Source organism: Salvelinus fontinalis, chromosome 18 (genome assembly GCF_029448725.1).
Source record: "Salvelinus fontinalis isolate EN_2023a chromosome 18, ASM2944872v1, whole genome shotgun sequence".
Taxonomy (NCBI): Eukaryota; Metazoa; Chordata; class Actinopteri; order Salmoniformes; family Salmonidae; genus Salvelinus; species Salvelinus fontinalis.
In genome coordinates this window covers 28,057,788-28,079,638 of record NC_074682.1, presented here as the reverse complement: position 1 = coordinate 28,079,638, position 21,851 = coordinate 28,057,788, and the positions used below count along the sequence as shown (strand labels likewise).

The following is a 21,851-nucleotide window of genomic DNA, read 5'->3' as shown; positions in this document are numbered from 1 at the left end:
CCGCTTTTCAGATTTTGCTAGAAGGTGTCATGGGAATTATGACTCACACTTTGGTCGTCAATTCTTACCATGCCCATTATTAAAATAGGATTTCCTGCATATAGAAATGACAGTTTTTGTTTTCAACATTCATCACAGGTAACTTACTCTCAACTGTTTGAATAAAAATAGAGTTTATTTGTCTCCTAAGCAGACTCTTCAGTATCATTGTCACTTCAGAGCTGTGTGTGTATTTATGTATTATATTAAGTTAAAATGAAAGTGTTCATTGAGTATTGTTGCAATTGTCATTATTACAAAAATGTGTGTGTATGATATATATATATATAACATTTTTATTCATATAAATCGGCATCAGCTTTTTTTGTCCTCCAATAAATCGGTATCGGCGTTGAAAAATCATAATCGGTCGACCTCTAGTGGACACCACATCAAATTAGTGGATTTGGCTATTTCTGCCACACCCATTGCAGACATATAAAAACGAGGACACAGCCACGCAATCTCCATAGACAAACATTGGCAATAGAATGGCCTAACTGAAGACCTAACAGTGACTTTCAAAGTGGCACCATCATAGGATGCCACCTTTCCAACAAGTCAGTTCGTCAAATTTCTGCCCTGCTAGAGCTGTCCTGGTCAACTGAAGTGCTATTATTGTGAAGTGTAAATGTCTAGGAGCAACAACAGCTCAGCCGCGAAATGGTAGGCAACACAAGCTCACAGAACGGGACAGTGCTGAAGTGTGTAAAAATCATCTGTCCTTACAAGGGTTGCAAACGGACGGAAACTTTTCAGTAAATTTCCATGGGTAATTAAACCCAGGAATTTTGGGAATTTCTTAAATTCAACTATAAAAAAGTTAGCTTATTACTGTGAACCTTTTATGTTGGATACACATAAGGCAATTCTAGGTCTTGTGGCATATTTTGGTTGAACTATCCCCAAGTCAATGTAATTGCAACCCTCTGCATGCACAGTGCATCGTCCATCACATAGACAGCTGATTCTCAAGATCATGCACACTAAATGAGATGCTATTGAGCCCACACTACACTGTCTGAGCCGAGGACTACTGTCTGAGCCAAAGTTTTGATTACAATACTGGATGGGGGGGGGAATATATTTTATGACATACATGATCTTTTGTTAACTAGTAAATAGTAGCCTACACCAAAGTGTGTTTAAATCATTTCTAACTTGTTAATTTCTGCTAGTTAGTTTTAGCTTGTTGAGCCTGCTAACGGTGTTAATTCACCCGTTTCCATACACATTTAATTTATCTTACAAAGGAGTTGTTTAATCTAACTGCTAAACTATTTATCTGTACATGGAATTGTATTTGGGGTTTTTTGTCATTCTTTTCTAATCTTTACAGGAAAATGCCACAGGCACTATCTGATGTGTGGAGACATTTTACTGCAGCTAATGTAGAAGGAAAAGCTGTGTACATTTGCAAATACTGTGCCAAATCATATGTGAAGAATGCAAAAGAGGCAGAATTATCTGGCCAAGTGCATAAAGTTCCCTCAGCGCTCACAACAAGCAACCTCTGACAAAAGTCTCTACTTCTAGTCGAGGTGAAAATGATGAATCAGACACCTTATCGATAGCAACAGCTCATGGTCCTCCTGGAATCAGAAGTTTTTTTGACTCAATGGAGGAACGTAGTGAGAGAAATGCTGATGAATGTCTTGCTCGAGCTGTGTATCCTCTGATGCTCACAGGCAATGTGTATTGGAAGATATTTCTGAATGTTCTTTGCCCAGCATACACCTGTCGTGTCTTTGGCATCATTAAAAAGTGAAGACTTATTTTATCAAATCTATTCTCCAATTATTACTACGTGATTAAACGAATCATGTAAATGTAGTTATAGGAAGACGGGGCACCAAGGAAAATCTTCTGATTACAAAGTTATAATTTTCCTAATATAACTCTACAGATATTTTAATATCTGATCAATTAGTCTTCTAATTAATTAATTATTCTTTACCTCACGTTAGTCTCATTACAAATGTCGTAAATTGTTGGTTATCTGCACGAACCCAGCCTTGACTATGAATTATCCATACAATTGGCTTAATCATTTATTTACTAACGAACTAATCACAGAAATGCATAAACAAACAGTAGATATGTTACTAACAAGGATAGGGGAAATTCCCTCGTGGGCTAAACCGATATGACGGCTTGGTGGACAAAGGGAAGTGGGTGTAGACAGAGAGAGCGGGAAAGGAAAAAGGGATCACTATACACAGTTGATAATTATATTAATTGAAATGCAAATCCTTTGCACATGAACGCTCCCTCATTCGGGAATAATTGCAATATGTATATATATATATATTTACGTCCATGTGTCGTGATCGCTGTTGGAATCGTCAGTCCGTCTGCTGGAGTCAGTTCATCAGCGTCTCTTTCCCTCTCCATTTCCCTGAAGATCAAAGTCTTGGAGAATTTTAATTCCCTTTAAAGTTTAACTAACATTAAATGCTCATTCATACACAATAAGTAGATGCAAACCGCATAACGGAGGCACCTGTATAAACAGATATAGGGTAATGTGGCTGTATTGTCTTTCATGAGGTCACAAACATGAAACAAAACAGACCGGGTCGAAGCTGGCTTCTCCACCGATCGTTTACACATTCTCCAAAATATGGATATTATTCCAGTCTCAAATTCTGTAATGTAGTAGAATTTGGCGGGAGTTCCTTTGTTCAACTGTGGAACTCGCTCTCTTGCCATACTGCATGAAAAGGGGTAGAGTGTATCTGCCAGGAATTTACGACCTGAGAACAGAACCTGGCTGTAGGAGAGAGTGAGAAGCCATGATCTATACCCAGAAAAGGCCTCGTCATGACACACCCCTCCAACCAGACATGATTTAATCTACTCATTTGCTGGATGCAAAGTTCAGAGTTCAAGTGAAGGTCAAGCAAATCATAGAGAAAGCAGACTGTATTGCAATCATCTCTGATGGGTGGTCAAATGTTCGTGGGCAAGGAATAATTAACTACATCATCTCCACCCCTCAACCAGTTTTCTACAAGAGCACAGACATAAGGGACAGACACACTGGTCTCTTCATTGCAGATGAGTTGAAGGCAGTCATCAATGACCTTGGACCATAGAAGGTATTTGCACTGGTGACAGAATGCTGCGAACATGACGGCTGCTTGGTCTAAAGTAGAGGAGTCCTACCCTCACATCACATCCATTGGCTGTGCTGCTCATGCATTGAATCTGCTCCTCAAGGACCTCATGGCACTGAAAACAATGGATACACTCTACAAGAGAGCCAAGGAAATGGTTACGTATGTGAAGGGTCAACAAGTTAACAGCAATCTACCTCACCAAGCAAAGTGAGAAGAGCACCACATTGAAGCTGCCCAGCAACACCCGTACGGGTGGTGTTGTCATCATGTTTGACAGTCTCCTGGGAGGGGAAGGAGTCTCTCCAAGAAATGTCCATTTCACAGTCTGCCAATATGGACAGCACCATCAAGAGGATCCCCCTGGATGATGTATTTTGGGAGAGAGTGGTAAGCAGCCTGAAACCTACAGCAGTAGCTATTGCACAGATTGAGACAATGCCATCCTGTCTGCTGTTCAGACACTGCTTGCAGATGTAAGATAAGAAATCCTTACTGCCCTGTCCACTTCACTGTTGCTCCAAGCAGAGGAAACTGCAGTTCTGAAAAATATCAAAAAGCGTGAACACTTCTGCCTGAAGCCCATACACGCCGCAACGTACATGTTGATCCCCAAGTATGCTGACAAGAGCATCCTGTCTAGTGCAGAGATAAACAAGGCCTATGGTGTCATCACTACCGTGTCTCACCACCTTGGCCTGGATGAGGGCAAGGTTCTTGGCAGTCTGGCGAAGTACACTTCCAAGCAAGGGCTTTGGGATGGAGATGAAATATGGCAGTCGTGCCAACATATCTCATCAGCCACCTGGTGGAAGGGAATTTGTGGATCTAAGGCTCTTTCCCCTGTTGCCTCCATCATCCTCCAAATCCCACCAACCTCAGAGCACAACTGGTCCTTGTTTGGGAACACACACACACACCAAAGCACGCAACCGGCTGACCCATACAAGGGTTGAAAAATTGGTGGCCATCCGGGCATATTTGAGGCTTTTTGAGCCTGACAAGCCATCCTCAACAAGGTTGGAAAGTGACAGTGAAGAGGAGGCCTCAAGAGTCTGATGTTCACGAGGTGGACATTGAGGAGGTCCAGGGAGAAGACTTGGAAGCCTGAGAGGAAGACAGACTAGAAACTAAAGCTTTGGTTATCATTTTAAGGATGTATGCTGAAAACGTTTTTGAGAGATGTAACGGATCATTCAATATTCCCTTTTGTTGTTCAGTGAAATCATCCCATGTGAAGAGTCAACTCATTTAATTAAGGTTCAATTCATAACTACATTTATTTTTTTACTTCTATTGGAAAGATTTAATAATTTGCAATTATGTCTACTTATGATAAGGTTAAAGGTTTGTGTGTCCTCATATGATAAATATATTTTTTTGCATTGGATCATTTAAAATATTATTAATATAAACTTGAATACATTTCCAATAATTCCCACAGAATGATTCCACCAAAATGTGCAACCCTAGTCCTCACTATGAGTTCCAAACTGCTCCTGGAAGCAACGTCAGCACAAAAACTGTTTTTCGGGAGCTTCATTAAATGGTTTCCAGAGCAGCCGCACACAAACCTAAGATCACCATGCACAATGCAAAGCATGCCGCCATTGGAGTCTGGGGCAGTGGAAATACTTTCTCTGGAGTGATGAATCACGCTTCCCTAGCAGGTCGACGGACTAATCTGGGTTTGGCGGATGCCAGGAAAATGCTACCTGGCCCAACGCATACAGTCACCTGTAAAGTTTGGTGGTAGAGGAATAATGGTCTGTGGCTGTTATTCATGGTTCGGGCTAGGCCCCTTAGTTCCAGTGAAGGGAAATGTTTACACTACAGCATACAATTACATTCTAGACAATTCTGTGCTTTCAACTTTGTGGCAACAGTTGGGGGAAGGCCCTTTCCTGTTTCAGCATGACAATGCCCCCGTGCACAAATCAAGGTGTGGAAGAACCTGACTGTCCTGCACAGAGCCCTGACCCTTAACCCCATCGAACACCTTTGGAATGAATTAGAATGCCAACTGCGAGCCAGGCCTAATCGCCCAACATCAGTGCCCAACCTCACTAATGTTAATGGCTGAAGTTAACCTGTCTAGGATCAGCGTGGCGCTAGCGGCACACCCCCCCCCCCCCCCACTGAAAAACCAGTGCCGCGAAATTCAAAAAAAATATTTTTTTAAAATATTTAACTTTCACACATTAAAGTCCAATACAGCTAATGAAAGACACAGATCTTATGAATCCAGTCAACATTTCCGATTTTTAAAATGTTTTACAGGGAAGACACAATATGTAAAGATGTACATCTATTACCTAAAAACACATTAGCATAATCCACCATCTTTTATTTGTCCACCAACACCAGTAGCCATCACCAATTCGGCTAAACTAAGATATTTATAGCCCCTAACCAACAAAAAAACTCATTAGATGACAGTCTGATAACATATTTATGGTATGGGATAGGTTTTGTTAGAAAAAAGTGCATATTTCAGGTATATGGCATAGTTTACAATTGCCCCCACCATCACAAATGGACTAGAATAATTACAATGAGCAACGTGTTTACCTAACTACTAATCATCAAACATTTCGTAAAAATACACAGCATACACGAATCGAAAGACACAGATCCTGTGAATACAGACAATATTTCAGATTTTCTAAGTGTCTTACAGCGAAAACACAATAAATCGTTATATTAGCTTAGCACATAGCAATTAGCAGCCCAGCATTGATTCTAGCCAAAGTGAGCGATAAAAGTCAACATCGCCAAAAGATATTAATTTTTTCACTAACCTTCTCAGAATTCTTCCGATGACACTCCTGTAACATCACATTACAACATGCATATACAGTTTGATCGAAAATGTTTATATTTAGCCACCAAAATCATGGTTAGACAATGTGAAATGTAACTCGGCTGGTCAGAATTTGTCCTTGCGCCACTTAGACAGTGATCTACTCTTATACATAAATACTCATAAACGTGACTAAAAAATATAGGGTGGACAGGGATTGATAGACAATTTAATTCTTAATACAATTGCGTTATTACATTTTTTAATTTATCCTTACTTTTCAATACAGTTTGCGCCAAGCGAAGCTACGTCAAAAAACATGGCGTCCTAAGCCACTAAAATGTTTCGACAGAAACACGATTTATCATAATAAAAATGTCCTACCTTGAGCTGTTCTTCCATCAGTATCTTGGGCAAAGGATCCTTTCTTGGGAGAAATCGTCTTTTGGTGGAAAGCTGTCCTCTTGCCATGTGGAAATGTCAACTACGTTCGGGATGAACTGAAAAGCGTGCCCAACTTTTCACATCGTTGCAAAAATAAATGTCCCAAAATCGCACTAAACGGATATAAATTGCTATAAAACGCTTTAAATTAACTACTTTGTGATGTTTGTAACTCCTATAACGAGTGAAAAGATGACCGGAGAAATATAACAGGCTAAACTAACGCTTGGAACAGGAGAGGGTCGGTGTCTTCCACGCGCGTTACGCAGCAAGAAAAGACTTGCTAGCTAAAGGTTTTTTTCATTTGTAGGGCCTGTGAACGAGCAATCGAGCCCGTTGGAATCGTCATCACGTAAAGGCATCCAGGGGAAGACGTAAGAAGTGTCCGTATAGTCATAGCAACGACAGTGCCCTTTTAACTGACTTCAGAAAAGTGCCCAACATTTCTCAAATCTGACTCCATGTCAGGGAAATTGCTGTAGAATGGGCTCTGTTCCACTTAGAGACAAAATTTCAACTCCTATAGAAACTATAGACTGTTTTCTATCCAATAATAATAATAATATGCATATTGTACGATCAAGGATTTTGTGGGAAGCCGTTTAAAAAATTAGCCACATTAGCATAAATAGTCTAAACAGCGCCCCCATCCCCAACAGGTTTTAAGCAAGTCCCAGCAGCAATATTCCAACATCTAGTGGAAAGCCTTCCCAGAAGAGTGAAGGCTGTTATAGCATCAAAAGGGGGGGGGGGGGGGGGTACCAACTCTATATACTTTTGGTCATGTAGTGTATAATAACTACTATAACAACCGAAGAACCTTACTTATATGATCATCTCAACCCAGAGCATAACGGACATAGAGAAAAAGCAACCACATCTCCGGATTCCTACCACAAGCTTTGAACCTTTAAACCAGATCATCGCAGCTAGCTAGCTGCAATCCGAGTGGCTAATGTCTCTGTCCCGAAGCAAGCACCAGTTAGCCTTGAGCTAGGCCCATCTCCCGGCTAGCTGAAGAGGTCCACCAGCTAATTCTTGGGCTACAGTTAGGAAAGCAAAGGCTTGCTTTTTCAAAACAGAAATGTGCATGATGTAGCACTACATCCAAAAAGTTTTGGGACACTAAAGTCCATGGAGTATATGAGCACCTCCTCCCAGCTGCCCACTGAGGATAGGAAATACTGTCATCACCGATAAAATCAGTGAGCATTTTTCAACGGCTGGCCATGCTTTCCACTTGGCTACCCCTACCCCGGCCAACAGCTCTGCACCCCTTGCATTAACTTGCCCAAGCCCCCCCCCCCCCTGCTTCTCCATCTGAAAGAGCTGCAAAATCTGGATCCCTACAAATCAGCTGGGCTAGACAATCCGCCGAAATTGTTGCAACCCCTATTACTAGCCTGTTCAACCTCTCGCATCATCTGAGATTCCCCAAAGATTGGAAAGCTGCCGCGGTCATCCCCCTCTTCAAAAGGGGGAGACACTCTAGACCCAAACTGTTATAGATCTACATCCATCCTCCCCTGTCTTTCTAAAGTCTTCGAAAGCCAAATGAACAAACAGATCACCGACCATTCTGAATCCCACCGTACCTTCACTATGCAGTCTGTTTTCCAAGCTGGTCATGGGTTGCACCTCAGCCACGCTTAAGGTCCTAAATGATAACCGCCATCGATTAAAGACAGCTGCACAGTACTGTCTTCATCGATCTGGCCAAGACTTTCAACTCTGTCAATCACAGTATTCTTATCGGCAGACTCAATAGCCTTGGTTTCTCAAATGACTGCCACGCCTGGTTCACCAACTACTTCTCAGACAGAGTTCAGTGTGTCAAATCGGAGGGCCTGTTGTCCGGACTTCTGGCAGTTTCTATGGGGGTGCCACAGGGTTCAATTCTCGGGACAACTCTTTTCTCTGTATATATCAATGATGTCACTCTTGCTGCTGGTGATTCTCTGATACACCTCTACGCAAATGACACCATTCGGTATACATCTGGACCTTCTTTGGACACTGTGTTAACCTGTCTAGGACATGTGTTCTGCTAGTGGAACCCCTTGACAACATTCCGCTGAAAAGGCAGCACGGGAAATTCAAAAATATTTTATTTGAAATATGTAACTTTCACACATTAACAAGTCCAATACAGCAAATGAAAGAAACATCTTGTTAATCTACCCATCGTGTCCGATTTCAAAATTGCTTTACAGCGAAAGCACAACATATGATTATGTTAGATCACCAACAAGTCAAAAAAACAGCCATTTTTCCAGCCAAAGGAGTCAAAAATCTAAAATAGAAATAAAATTATTCACTAACCTTTGATTATCTTCATCAGATGACACTCATAGGACATATTACACAATACATGTATGTTTTGTTCGAAAACCAAAATACCCGGAGAAATTGCAGAGCCACATCAAATAACAGAAATACTCATCATAAACTTTGATGAAAGATACATGTTTTACATAGAATTAAAGATACACTTGTCCTTAACTTCTCTAGGATATGTGGGACGTTAACGTCCCACTTGGCCAAAAGCCAGTAAAAATGCAGAGCACCAAATTCAAATATATTACTCTAAAAATCAATCTTTCATGAAATCACACCAAATTAAAGCTACACTTGTTGTGAATCCAGCCAACATGTCAGAAATCAAATAGGCTTTTCGGCGAAAGCAAACAATGCTATTATCTGAGGACAGCACAATAGTAAACAAAGACAGAGAAGCATATTTCAACCCTGCAGGCGTGACAAAACGCAGAAATAAAAATATAATTTATGCCCTACCTTTGACGAGCTTCTGTTGTTGGCACTCCAATATGTCCCATAAACATCACAAATGGTCCTTTTGTTTGATTAATTCCTTCGATATATTCAAAATGTCCATTTATTTGGCGCGTTTGATCCAGTAAAACACCGCTTCCAAATTGCTCAAACGTGACTACAAAATATCTCAAAGGTTACCTGTAAACTTTGCCAAAGAAATTCAAACTACTTTTGTAATACACCTTTAGGTATTTTTTAACATTAATAATCAATAAAATTGAAGATGGGATGATCTGTGTTCAATACGGGATTAAAACCAACTATAGCCAGCTTTCTGCTCACGCGCGTCTATCTAACATGACACTTAACGTGACTCTCGTTCAAGATGGCAGTACTTCCTTTTTTTACACAAAGGAATAACCTCAACCAATTTCTCAAGACTGTTGACATCCAGTGGAAGCGGTAGGAACTGCAAGCACGTCCCTTAGAAATCTGGTTTCCCAATGAAAACTCATTGAAAAGAGTGACCTCAAAAAAAAATCTGAATGGTTTGTCCTCGGGGTTTCGCCTGCTAAATAAGTTCTGTTATACTCACAGACATGATTCAAACCGTTTTAGAAACTTCAGAGTGTGTTCTAACCAATAGTAATAATAATATGCATATATTAGCATCTGGGACAGAGTAGGAGGCAGTTCACTCTGGGCACGCTATTCATCCGAATGTTTAAATGCTGCCCCCTATCCCAAAAAAGTTATTAACAAACCTCCAAACGAGCTTCAATGCCATACAACACTCCTTCCGTGGCCTCCAACTGCTTTTAAATGCTAGTAAAACTAAACGCATGCTCTTCAACCAATTGCTGCCCGCACCTGCCCGCCGGACTAGCATCACTACTCTGGACGGTTCTGACTTAAATATTTGTAGTTGTCCACATATTCTAAGTGTCTGGTTAGACTAATTCACATTAAGCATCTTCAGTCAAATTAAATCTAGAGTCAGATTCCTATTTCGCAACAAAGCCTCCTTCACTCATGCTGCCAAACATACCCTCGTAAAACTGACTATCCTACCGATCCTTGACTTCGGCGAGGTAATTTACAAAATAGCCTCCAACACTACTCAGCAAATTGGATGTAGTCCATTACAGTGCCATCCGTTTTGTCACCAAAGCCCCATATACTACCCACCACTGCGACCTGTATGCTCTCGTTGGCTGGCCCTCGCTACATATTCGTCAGCCAAACCCACTGGCTCCAGGTCATCTATAAGTATTTTCTAGGTAAAGCCCCACCTTAGCTCACTGGTCACCATAGCAACACCCACCCATAGTACACACTCCAGCAGGTATATTTCACTGGTCACCCCCAAAGCCAATAACTCCTTTGGATGCCTTTCCTTCCAGTTCTTTGCTGCCAATGACTGGAACAAACTGCAAAAATCCCTGAAGCTGGAGTCTTATATCTCACTCTCTACCTTTAAGCATCAGCTGTCAGAGCAGCTTACCGATCACTGTACCTGTACACAGCCAATCTGTAAATAGCACACCCAACTACCTTTTCCCCATATTGTTATTTATCTTCTTGCTCTTTTGCACCCCAGTATCTCTACTTAAACATCATCCGCACATATATCATTCCAGTGTTAATTCTAAATTGTAATTATTTTTCTTCTATGGCCGATTCATTGCCTTACCGCTCTACTTTTCTACATTTGCACACACTGTACATTTATTTTTCTATTGTGCTATAGAACGTTTGTTTATGTGTAACTGTTGTTTTTGTCGCACTGCTTTGTTTTATCTTGGCCAGGTCGCAGTTGTAAATGAGAACTGTTCTAAACTGGCCTACCTTGTTAAATAAATGTGTGTGTGGGGGGGGGGGGGGGGGGGGGGGAAGAAAAAACACTTATATGATCATCTTGAAGAGTGATTTGTTAGTCACTGATCCAATTGTTGTAGCCATGAGTCGTAACTACATAGACAATCGCTGAAAAGGGTGTTGCCGAGGAAATCTAGCTACCATATGCCTTGGAGGTTGAGCTAACTAACGTTAGTGTACTAGATAAGTGTATTGATGCAGATAGCTACCAAGTTAGAACATTACTCCGAAATTAAACTACAAAAAAACAAGTAACTAGCGCGCAACATTAACATTAACCAAGAACATGACAAACTAGCTAGTTAATTAACGTAGCTAACAAGTTTAGTGTATGTGACAATTGCGAGACAATAGACATAGCAATGGGTTGCAACACATTACATTTTGGCAAAGTCCTCTAAAAGGATTAAGAGGTTATCTTACCCATTCCAGAATCCGAATAAATCCCAGAGGTTCTTTCAAAGGTCCCAGGTCAAGATTGAACCCCGACAGAAGTTTCTTAAATTGGAGAAGAAAAAAATCTGAATCATGACCGTGGGCAAGCGAGATGTATTTTTCATTTATTTTTTAAATTGGTAGAAGTATCCAGCTAGCTAGCTCCCAACACTAAAATGTCACGAATGTTGGTCCCCTTCACTAGCTAAAGTTAACTGTTTGCTAATATAACGAAAACTCGTGTCAAACGACTTACCTGAACAACTTCCATGTTCGATTTTCAGCAGTTCGCTATACCGGAAGAAACCCTATATTCTCCCAAACGTACAAATATTGTAGCGGGGTGAACCTTAATTGCATTAGACTGAAAGACAGCAGAAAACAGCTAAACACACAGCTAGGTTAGCTGACGTTGTAAAACTGCTGTCAAACTTTCTAAACTTCATAAGCACACGTGACAAGCAACTTGTTCTTCTTCTTTAAAGTTTTATGGCAGAATACACATATTGATGTATTGTCGCCACCTACTGAGCCGGCAACTTGTTCTTAAAGAGAAAGGGCATATTTATTTGAAATCCGAACCACTTGCAGTCATTTGGGCCCTGATCTGCTCATTCTTGTTCCATTTGAAAATGTGTTGTAATGTTTATAATGTAGCCACAACCTGCGACCTCTTGGCTTAAAGAGAGACTTCTGGATTGTGGCAATGAGTCCCTTTATCTACTTCTCCAGAGTCGGGTGAACTCGTGGATACTATTTGTATGTCTCTACGTTCACTTTGAAGGAAGTTGCTAAATAGCATTTGACTGGAAGTTAATGGGTATTTGCTAGGCATTAACGCTAGTTAGCATTGGCTCGTGAAAGTACCTCCAACTTCCTTCATACTGGACACAGACCAGGTTTCCATCCAAACTTTTTATGCGAGTAAATTATATGTCGGATAAAACATGTCATGACAGGCCAGATGGAAACACATGTTTGGTAAACTTTCCAAATGTTGACAAAACAAAATATTCTAGACAAGGTGCGATCTTTTTGTGCCTGTAATATGTATTATGCGGCAAATGTTTGTGTCAACACTTATGTGCAAATATTTATATAGTAACCATCATATTGAAGGCGATGACATCTCCCACTACTACGTTGAAAAAGCTTGCAGTTTATTAAACTACAGATTAAATAAATTATGATGAACTTCACAGAGTGTTGGAAGTGCAAGGTGATAAACTTGATGCTCCTTTCCAATAAATATAGTGGGGATTATTCTCATGACATAATCATTGATGTTTTGCTGCCATTTGACAAATAAAAATAATCTCACTCGTTTGTCCATAATAATCTCATCATGTAGGCCAGGGTTACTCAACTCTTACCCTATGAGGTCCAGAGCCTGCTGGTTTTCTGTTCTACCTGATAATTAATTGCACACACCTGGTGTCACAGGTATAAATCAGTCTCTGACTAGAGGGGAACAATGAAAAAGTGCAGTGGAACTGGCTTCAATGTCCAGAGTTGAGTATAAGGGATGTAGGCTATATGTGCACTCTAACCCAGAGTTTCCCAAACTTGGTCCTGGGGCCCAACCTTGGTGTACTTTGTTGTTGTTGCTCTAGCACTACACAGCTGATTCAAATAATCGAAGCTTGATGGTGAGTTTGTTACTTGAATCAGCTGTCTAGTGCTAGGGCAAAAACCAATACCTGCAACCAGGGTGGGCCAAGACTGAATTTGGAATACTCTGGGCTAGAGTGCACGTTCCAATACCAGAGTGGGCACACTCCCTATATACAATTTTTGTGAGAAAACCATCAGTGAAAATGCGATGAAAAGCAATTTGAACTTGCATTTTTTTATTTAACCGCAATAGTTTTTTTTATGGGCACTTCGTCATCATGCACAGCCTTTTATCTGCAACAAGTCAATTTGATGGAAACACATCTCTGGTGGGAAAATATGCATATTGGATTTATGCAGATTTTTAAATATTCGCATGAATATTGCAAGGTTGCAAATTGGATGGAAACCTAGCTACTGAGACATAAAAATGGTATCCACGAGTTCATCTGGGGAAGTAGATAAAGGGCATCATTGCCAAAATCTTGAAGTATCCCTTTAACGTTTACGGTGTTGGCTTTACAGTCGGTGGACCCGGGCTGGACCAAGTCCTGGTCGGGGATACCTCCCAAATTTGCTACATTGGTGTCAGAAGTAGGATGGAAGCCTGTGGGGCCATCGGAGAGGCGTATCCACGTGAGGGACTCGGTACATAGAAGTGTGGGGACATGCTCTCCCGAAGGAATGGGTTAGTGTAGTGACCTTAACCCAACACCTATCAACCCTATTCAAGAGGTTTGGCCCACTTAGCCTAACGGTTAATGTGTTGGCTTGACAGTCGCTGGAATCGGGTTCGAGACCCGGTCGAGGCTACCACCCGAATTTGCTACAGTAATATTAATACAGTTCATGTCCATGTGTAAATCAATGCAGGAACAACATAACACATGGTCTGTGTGACTGAGCGATAAACAGTTTGATAAGATTAGCATTCCTTTAGAATCCAGATTTTATAGGATCTCTGTGATAATCTCTCTGATTCCAAATCAAAAATGTTTTAAAATACAGTTGGCTAGCAGTGCAATGTATGTTTAGGACATTTTTCAAACCATGCCCTGTCCTGTGATCTCCAGGGTCCAAGATCTGAAGGGCCTTCAGATTGACGTAGCAAGTCCAAGTCAAGCAATATTAATGGCTATGAAACACCCCAATGGAAAACAGACATGTTCAAAAACCACAAAATATGCAATAAAGACATTCATGTACAATAGTCACATTTTCTGTTTCAAGCAACAGTATTCATACCACAACATGAACAGAGATTAGGCCTACATTTAGGGTCCAATGAGTGCCAAGAGTGAGTCAGTACAAATATGTTTCTGAATGGATTTCATGTGTACATTGGTAAATAAGACTATAACAATTGGGGTCAATTTGGGATAATGCTATTTCAACTGCCACAGGACAAACAAACAAATGCTGTCCTGCTGAACTGAGTGGAATGGTAGGCATAATATCTCCCACCCCTATAAATAAATAGCAAGAACACTTGTTTCAAACAAAAAACAGCAATCTTTATTATTTTTTTATTCATAGTTCGACACAAGAGAGGGTGCATCTCCCTCATAGGCCGGATAAATAGGCCCTGTGCCGATTGTGTGTTTTAAGGTGTCTGTTGACTTCGCCAGACTGGCTGAAACATTTCCCACACTCTGGACAGCTGAATGGCCTCTCTCCTGTGTGTACCCTTAGGTGTGTTCTAAGTTTGGACATGTGATGAAAACTTTTCCCACAGACGTTGCACTGGTACGGCTTCTCATCAGGGTTCTTTTTCACAGTCTTCGCTGTGCATATTCTTTGCCCTCTCCTGGCACTGCTCGGTTGATTTGGCTGTGGTACCTCAAACTCAGAGGGAAGTCCATCACTGTCTATCTCATTGAAATATAGACCATTTTCACTCTGAGCTTCAGCATTGTCTAGATTCATGGCATAGAAGGATTGTGGATTGCTTGGTTCGGATATTTCAAAGCCCTCTCCTTCGGGTTCTGGTTTGATTGCTTCAGTTTTGTTGGCGGGGAGAGACGGAGATTTTCCCTCTCCGACCTCCACAGTTTGGATTTGGTAAAGATTTATGGGCTGAGGCGAATCCTGATTATAGTCACTTTTCACACAGGAAGGTGTGAATATGGATTCTGTATCCGATTCCAGCCCTTGAAACTGCTCTTCCAACTGACTGGTCCTGAGCTCCTGTTCCTCTTTAAACTGTGTTGGCTCTGGGTCCTCCTGGCCCAGACTGGGGCTCCACTCTTGTTCACAGTGCTGCTGGTGCTTAGGGGAAACCTCCTCATCAGAGGCTATAAGCTGAATGGGCTGTTGTGCTAGCGAACAGAGGAAAAGGAAGATATGTAGTCAAAAATGATATGGTGGATAACAGTGCACTGTTCTGACATTCGCACGTACAGTACCACCATGGAGGGGATGTTAACATTTATTTAAATTACATTTACATTACATTACATTTAAAATAAAATAATGATGAAACATTGTCATATTTCTAGGCTATCGGTCTGCAGCCTAACCTGGCGTAAACTGGAAAGCCACGTCCAGTAGCCCGCGAAGACGGTCATTCTCTGCCTTTGAACGAGTGATTTCTTCCTGGTATTCGATTAAAATATTTTCCACCTCTACAAATATTTCTTTAGCAGCTGCAGCTAATCTCTCACTTAAAAACACATTTAGCAGCTTCAACTTTGTCATTTTGTGAATAAAATACCACCGTATTGGCGTTTTAGGCAATGTTTCCAAATCGTAGTCCGATGGCTAGTAAACAGTCGAGAAACGTAGAATGCGTAGATTCTGGGTGCGTTCCAGATACACATTTTCGGCGCAAATCTCCCCATATCACAATGCGTAGTCATCTCAGGAACAACATTGATATAACAATCCTACCTGGAATGCTGCAGAATCTTATGAATAAGGGTAAAATAGGAAGGAAATGAAAACAGCAGGAAAACTCGCTCTATATGTAACATATTTGTGTTTCACTCTCTGAATGCTAATAGGCTACTCCCATATAGCTGACTTGCCTAGTTAAATTAAGGTTAAATAAAGACACTAATTCTTTGGTAAGTAGAGGTATTGAAGAAACACTGTTACAATGGCCGTGTTCGAGCGCATCAAAACAACTACTGACTGACTGATCTACAAATCATAAATAACACTCATTATTATTTGTAGATCAGTCCGTCACAATTTACCCACAATACATTGTGGTTTTGAGCCTCTCGAGCAAGGCCATTATCAGCACCTGATCAGGGAACTGTATAAAATGAGATGCTTTTGTCTCCACCCTAACAGTGGGAGTTGTCCCAAAGGCGGGCGGGCGGGCGGGCGGGCGGGCGGGCGGGCGGGCGGGCGACAAGTTTAGGTCCAAAATAAGCCCATAGAAACGCATGGGCTTATTTTGGCAAGAGTGAAACCTCTGGCTCGTCCTCTCTCACCTGATCCATGACTATGGGCTCGTTTGAGGGGTAAGAGAAAAGCAACCGATTGTAGATGAAAGTCGAGGAGTGAAATCGGGGAAGGTGCATCTGCAACAGCCGAAAGTTGGACACTAGTGTGGTCTTCCAACAGCAAGGTACAGATGAACATGGCAGTGTTGCCATTGTTTATAAAAGTGTCTTTATAATGTCGAAATTAACATGTCTCTGACCCCCATATCACACACTCACAAACTAAACTCGGGTGTGTACAATCATTGAGAGAGCCTCAAATATCACATTCATTTGTTTATATCCACTGTATGAATTGCAGCAAAGTTGGTTCCTGTTTGTCATGTCTTTGGTCATGTTCAGGTGGGTCAAACAAAAACACCCTAATGATTGGTTGACAATAGAGCCTCCCACATTGCATGCGATGGCTGAAGTTGGTGAAGACTAACTGCAGAAACTGGCAATCAAAACATCATGGCCTTTAATCACATTATTTTTGTAAAGTTCATGCATTCGGAAGCTAGACGGAAGCTGGACAATTTGTATCTCCATAATACAAAACACTTTGAAAGGCGTTACCGCCGATGGTCACCGACTTGACAAAAGGGATCTGTTCGAACACGCCCAATGGGTGGACTGATATTGCAGCCGACTTTTTAAAGGGGTCAAGTCTAGATGGGATACAGTTTTTGTCAAATTAGATTTCAAAATTAGACTTTTTTGTGCATTTTAGCTAACTCTTTTCCTAATCTTAACCTAATTCTACAAAACCTGCTACGAAAAGTAAATTATGCCAAAAACTGTATTCCTTTTAACTTTAAAAACGAGACTGACTAATCTACAAATCACATTGCTTCATAAATAACTACTCAATGTTATTTGTAGATTAGCCAGTCAATCACGATTTACGCATGACACATCACGGTTTTGATGCCGTCGAACACGGCCATTCTCAGACGCTAGATACGTCAATTTATTTTCCATTTTTACGATAATCCCGTAGTAGCGCCCCTGTCAGCGGGATACACGGGTGTCATCCAGAAACAACCTCTCACTAAATCTTGAGGATGTTGGGGTTGTTTCTGGATAAAGCCAGCAGCCATATGGAAGACCAGAATCAGTAGAGTTCAGGAATATAATAGCTCAATGTAAGACTAGAGATCATGATGAATAAGTTCTGAAATAGATGGCTCAAATCAAATGAGTCCATTATCTCAAAATAATTTATTTTTTATATTGGTCACATGCAGATGTTATTGCGGGTGTAGCGAAATGCTTGTGTTTCTAACTCAAACAGTGCAGTAATATTTAACAATTTCACAACAATCCACACAAATCTAAAGTAAAGGAATGGAATTAAGAATATATAAATGTCGGAGACGCATAGACTAAAATACAGTAGAATAGAATACAGTATATACGTATGAGATGAGTAATGCAAAATAGGTAAACATTATTAAAGTGACTAGTCAACCATGTATTAAAGTGGCCAGTGAATTAAAGTCTATGTATATAGGGCAGCAGCCTCTAAGGTGCTAGTGATGGCTATTTAACAGTCTGATGGCCTTGCGATAGAAGTTGTTTTTCAGTCTCTCGGTCCCTGCTTTGATGCACCTGTACTGACCTCGCCTTCTGGATGATAGCGGGGTGAACAGGCAGTGGCTCAGATGGTTGCTGTCCTTAATGATCTTTTTGGCTTTGCTGTGAAATCAGGGGCTGTAGGTGTCCTTGAGGGCAGGTAGTTTTCCCCCGGTAGTTTGTCCCCCTTGCGGAAGCGGGTGGTGCAGTTGCCTTACCAGGAAGTGATACAGCCTGACAGGATGCTCTCAATTGTGCATATGTAAAAGTTGGTGAGGGTTTAAGGTGTCAAGCCAAATGTCTTCAGCCTCCTGAGTGACCATCGGGTTCTTGGTCACCACCCTGACTAAAGTCCTTCTCCCCCGATTGCTCTAGGAAGAGTCTTGGTGGTTCCAAACTTGTTTAATTCGAGGATAATACAGTGACACCGTCGCGGCCCGTTAACAAGGACTGCGCCCCCCCCCCCCCCTCCTTCTCTGTGGCTGACGTGAGTAAAACATTTAAACGTGTTAACCCTCGCAAGGCTTCTGGCCCAGACAGCATCCCTAACAGCGTCCTCAAAGCATGCGCAGACCAGCTGGCTGGTGTGTTTACGGACATCTTCAGTCGCTCCCTATCCTGGTCTGTTGTCCCCACATGCTTCATTGTTCCTGTACCCAAGAAGCCAAGAGACTAGTCAAGGATCATATCACCACCTTACCTGCCACCCTAGACCCACTTCAGTTTGCATACCCCCCCCCCCTCAACAAGTCCACAGACGACGCAATCGCCATCACACTATACACTGCCCTATCCCATCTGGACAAAAGGATGTAAGAATGTTGTTCATTGACTACAGCTCAGCATTCAACACCATAGTACCCTCCAAGCTCATCATCAAGCTGGAGTCCCTGGGTCTCAACCCCGCCCTGTGCAATTGGGTCCATGACTTTCTGACGGGCCGCCCCCTGAACACTGGGGCTCCACAAGGTTGTGTGCTCAGCCCCCTCCTGTACTCCCTGTTCACACACGACTGCATGGCCATGTACGCCTCCAACTCAATCATCAAGTTTGTGGGCTTGATTACCAACAACGACGAGACAATCTACAGGGAGGAGGTGAGGGCACTCGGAGAGAGGTGTCAGGAAAACAACCTCTCACTCAATGTCAACAAAACAAAGGAGATGATCGTGGGGTTCAGGAAACAGCAGAGGGAACACCCTCTATCCACATCGAAGGGTCAGCAGTGGAGAAGGTGGAACGCTTCAAGTTCCTCGGCGTACACATCACAGACAAACTGAAATGGTTCACTCTCACAGACAGTGAAGAAGGCGCAATAGCGCCTCTTCAACCTCAGGAGGCTGAATAAATTCGGCTTGTCACACCAAACCCTGACAAACTTTTACAGATGCACAATCGAGAGCATCCTGTCGGGCTGTATCACCGCCTGGTAAACCACAAGGCTCTCCAGAGGGTGGTGCGGTCTGCATAACGCATCACCAGGGGCAAAATACCTCCCCTCCATGACACCTACAGCACCTGATGTCACAGGAAGGCCAAAAAGATCATCAAGGACAACAACCACCCGAGCCACTGCCTGTTTACACCGCTACCATCCAGAAGGCGAGGTCAGTACAGGTGCATCAAAGCTGGGACCAAGAGACTGAAAAACAGCTATCTCAAGGACATCAGACTGTTATACAGCAATCACTAACTCAGAGAGGCTGCTGCCTACATTGAGACCCAATCACTGGCCACTTTAATAAATGGATCACTTGTCACTTTAACAATGCACCCTAAATAATGCCACTTTAATAATGTTTACATATCCTACATTACTCATATCACATGTATATACTGTATTTTATAACATCTATTGCACCTTGCCTATGCCGCTCGGCCTTCGTTCATCCATATACTTACATGTACATATTCTCATTCACCACTTTAGATTTGTGTGTATTAGGCAGTTGTTGGGGAATTGTTAGATTACTTGTTAGATATTACTGCGCTGTCGAAACTAGAAGCACAAGCATTTGCTACACTCGCATTAACATCTGCTAACCATGTGTATGTGACAAATTTGATTTGATGAAACCAAGATTGGACTCTTTGGCCTGAATGCCAAGCGTCACGTCTGGAAGAAACCTGGCACCATCCCTACGGTGAAGCATGGTGGTGGCAGCATCATGCTGTGGGCATATTTTTCAGTGGCAGGGACTGGGAGACAAGTCAGGATCGAGGGAAAGGTGAACGGAGCAAAGTACAGAGAGATGCTTGATGAGAACCTGCTCCAGAGCGCTCAGGACCTCCGACTGGGGGCGAATATTCACCTTCCAACAGGACAAGACCCTAAGCACATAGCCAAGACAATGAAGACAACACTGGAGTGGCTTTGGGACAAGTCTCTAAATGTCCTTCAGTGGCCCACCCAGAGCCTGGACTTAAACCCTATTGAACATCTCTGGAAAGTCCTGAAAATGGCTGTGCAGCAACGCTCCCCATCCAACCTGACAGAGCTTGAGAGGATCTGCAAAGAAGACTGGGAGAAACTCTCCAAATATAGATGTGCCAAGCTTGTAGCGTCATACCCAAGAACACGCTACAAGCCTTGATGACAGCTTTGTGCACTCTTGGCATTCTCTCAACCAGTTTGATGAGGTAGTCATCTGGAATGCATTTCAAGAAGACTCGAGTAAAGGGTCTGAATACTTCCATACACATATGGAATCATGTAGTAACCAAAAAAGTGTTAAACAAATCAAATATATTTTAGATTTTAGATTCTTCAAAGTAGCCACCCTTTGCCTTGTTGACAGCTTTGCATACTCTTGACATTCTCTCAACCAGTTTGAGGTAGTAATCTGGAATGCATTTCAATTAACAGGTGTGCCTTGTTAAAGTTAATTTGTGGAATTTCTTTCCTTAATGCGTTTGAGCCAATCAGTTGTCCAAATTTTTGGCTATCGATTTATATCTGTGTTTTCAGCTTAAAAGGGGGAAATCTGATTTATTTGTTCTATGAATGTGAATCTGTGAGAGAATTTTGGGAAAACCTTGAAGAATACTTATTTACCTTTTTGAACACTACCCATATTTTTGACATGAAGGATATATGTTACTATTGCAATGATAACAAGACCATTGAAAGGATTGTCAATTTTTTTATTCTTGTCAAATACTTTATACACCAAACAAAAATTTCAGAATTCTATACCGAAACTACAAATATTTTTGATTGAATTTAATCTTGTTAGTATTTATCAGTATTTATACTGTAGTAGTTTGTGTCGGGGGGCTAGGGTCAGTTTGTTATATCTGGAGTACTTCTCCTGTCTTATCCAGTGTCCTGTGTGAATTTAAGTATGCTCTCTCTAATTCTCTCTTTCTTTCTCTCTCTCGGAGGACCTGAGCCCTAGGACCATGCCTCAGGACTACCTGGCATGATGACTCCTTGCTGTCCCCAGTCCACCTGGCCGTGCTGCTGCTCCAGTTTCAACTGTTCTGCCTGCGGCTATGGAACCCTGACCTGTTCACCGGACATGCTACCTGTCCCAGACCTGCTGTTTTCAACTCTCTAGAGACAGCAGGAGCGGTAGAGATACTCTCAATGATCGGCTATGAAAAGCCAACTGACATTTACTCCTGAGGTGCTGACTTGCTGCAACTACTGTGATTATTATTATTTGACCATGCTGGTAATTTATGAACATTTGAACATCTTGGCCATGTTCTGTTATAATCTCCATCCGGCAC

At 41.8% G+C, this 21,851-nt stretch overlaps 2 protein-coding genes across 2 annotated transcripts in view; both read right to left on the bottom strand.

The window, feature by feature from the left end:
- Nucleotides 1-11,976, bottom strand: part of LOC129815921 (synaptophysin-like protein 1) — a 52,302-nt gene extending 40,326 nt beyond the window's left edge. The window contains exons 1-2 of the mRNA XM_055870134.1: nucleotides 11,750-11,976; nucleotides 11,482-11,556 (exon numbers count right to left, since the gene is read on the bottom strand). Coding sequence (XP_055726109.1) covers nucleotides 11,482-11,556; nucleotides 11,750-11,764 — 90 coding nt within the window. The 5' untranslated portion in view covers nucleotides 11,765-11,976. The remainder of the gene's footprint in view (nucleotides 1-11,481; nucleotides 11,557-11,749) is intronic.
- Nucleotides 11,977-13,326: 1,350 nt separating this feature from the next.
- LOC129815915 (gastrula zinc finger protein XlCGF48.2-like) lies at nucleotides 13,327-16,208 on the bottom strand. Its single transcript, XM_055870127.1, has 2 exons — nucleotides 15,627-16,208; nucleotides 13,327-15,425 (listed from the first exon to the last, which is right to left on the bottom strand). Exons 1-2 carry the CDS (start codon nucleotides 15,802-15,804, stop codon nucleotides 14,671-14,673), a joined length of 933 nt encoding a protein of 310 aa, XP_055726102.1. The 5' UTR covers nucleotides 15,805-16,208; the 3' UTR covers nucleotides 13,327-14,670.
- Nucleotides 16,209-21,851: the final 5,643 nt, after the last annotated feature.

Coding starts and splice junctions, on each gene's coding strand:
- LOC129815915 (XM_055870127.1), bottom strand. CDS start 15,804: ATGACAAAGTTGAAGCTGCTAAATGTGTTTTTAAGTGAGAGATTAGCT. Junction 15,426..15,626: donor GGCTTTCCAGTTTACGCCAG/GTTAGGCTGCAG, acceptor TCTGTTCGCTAG/CACAACAGCCCATTCAGCTT.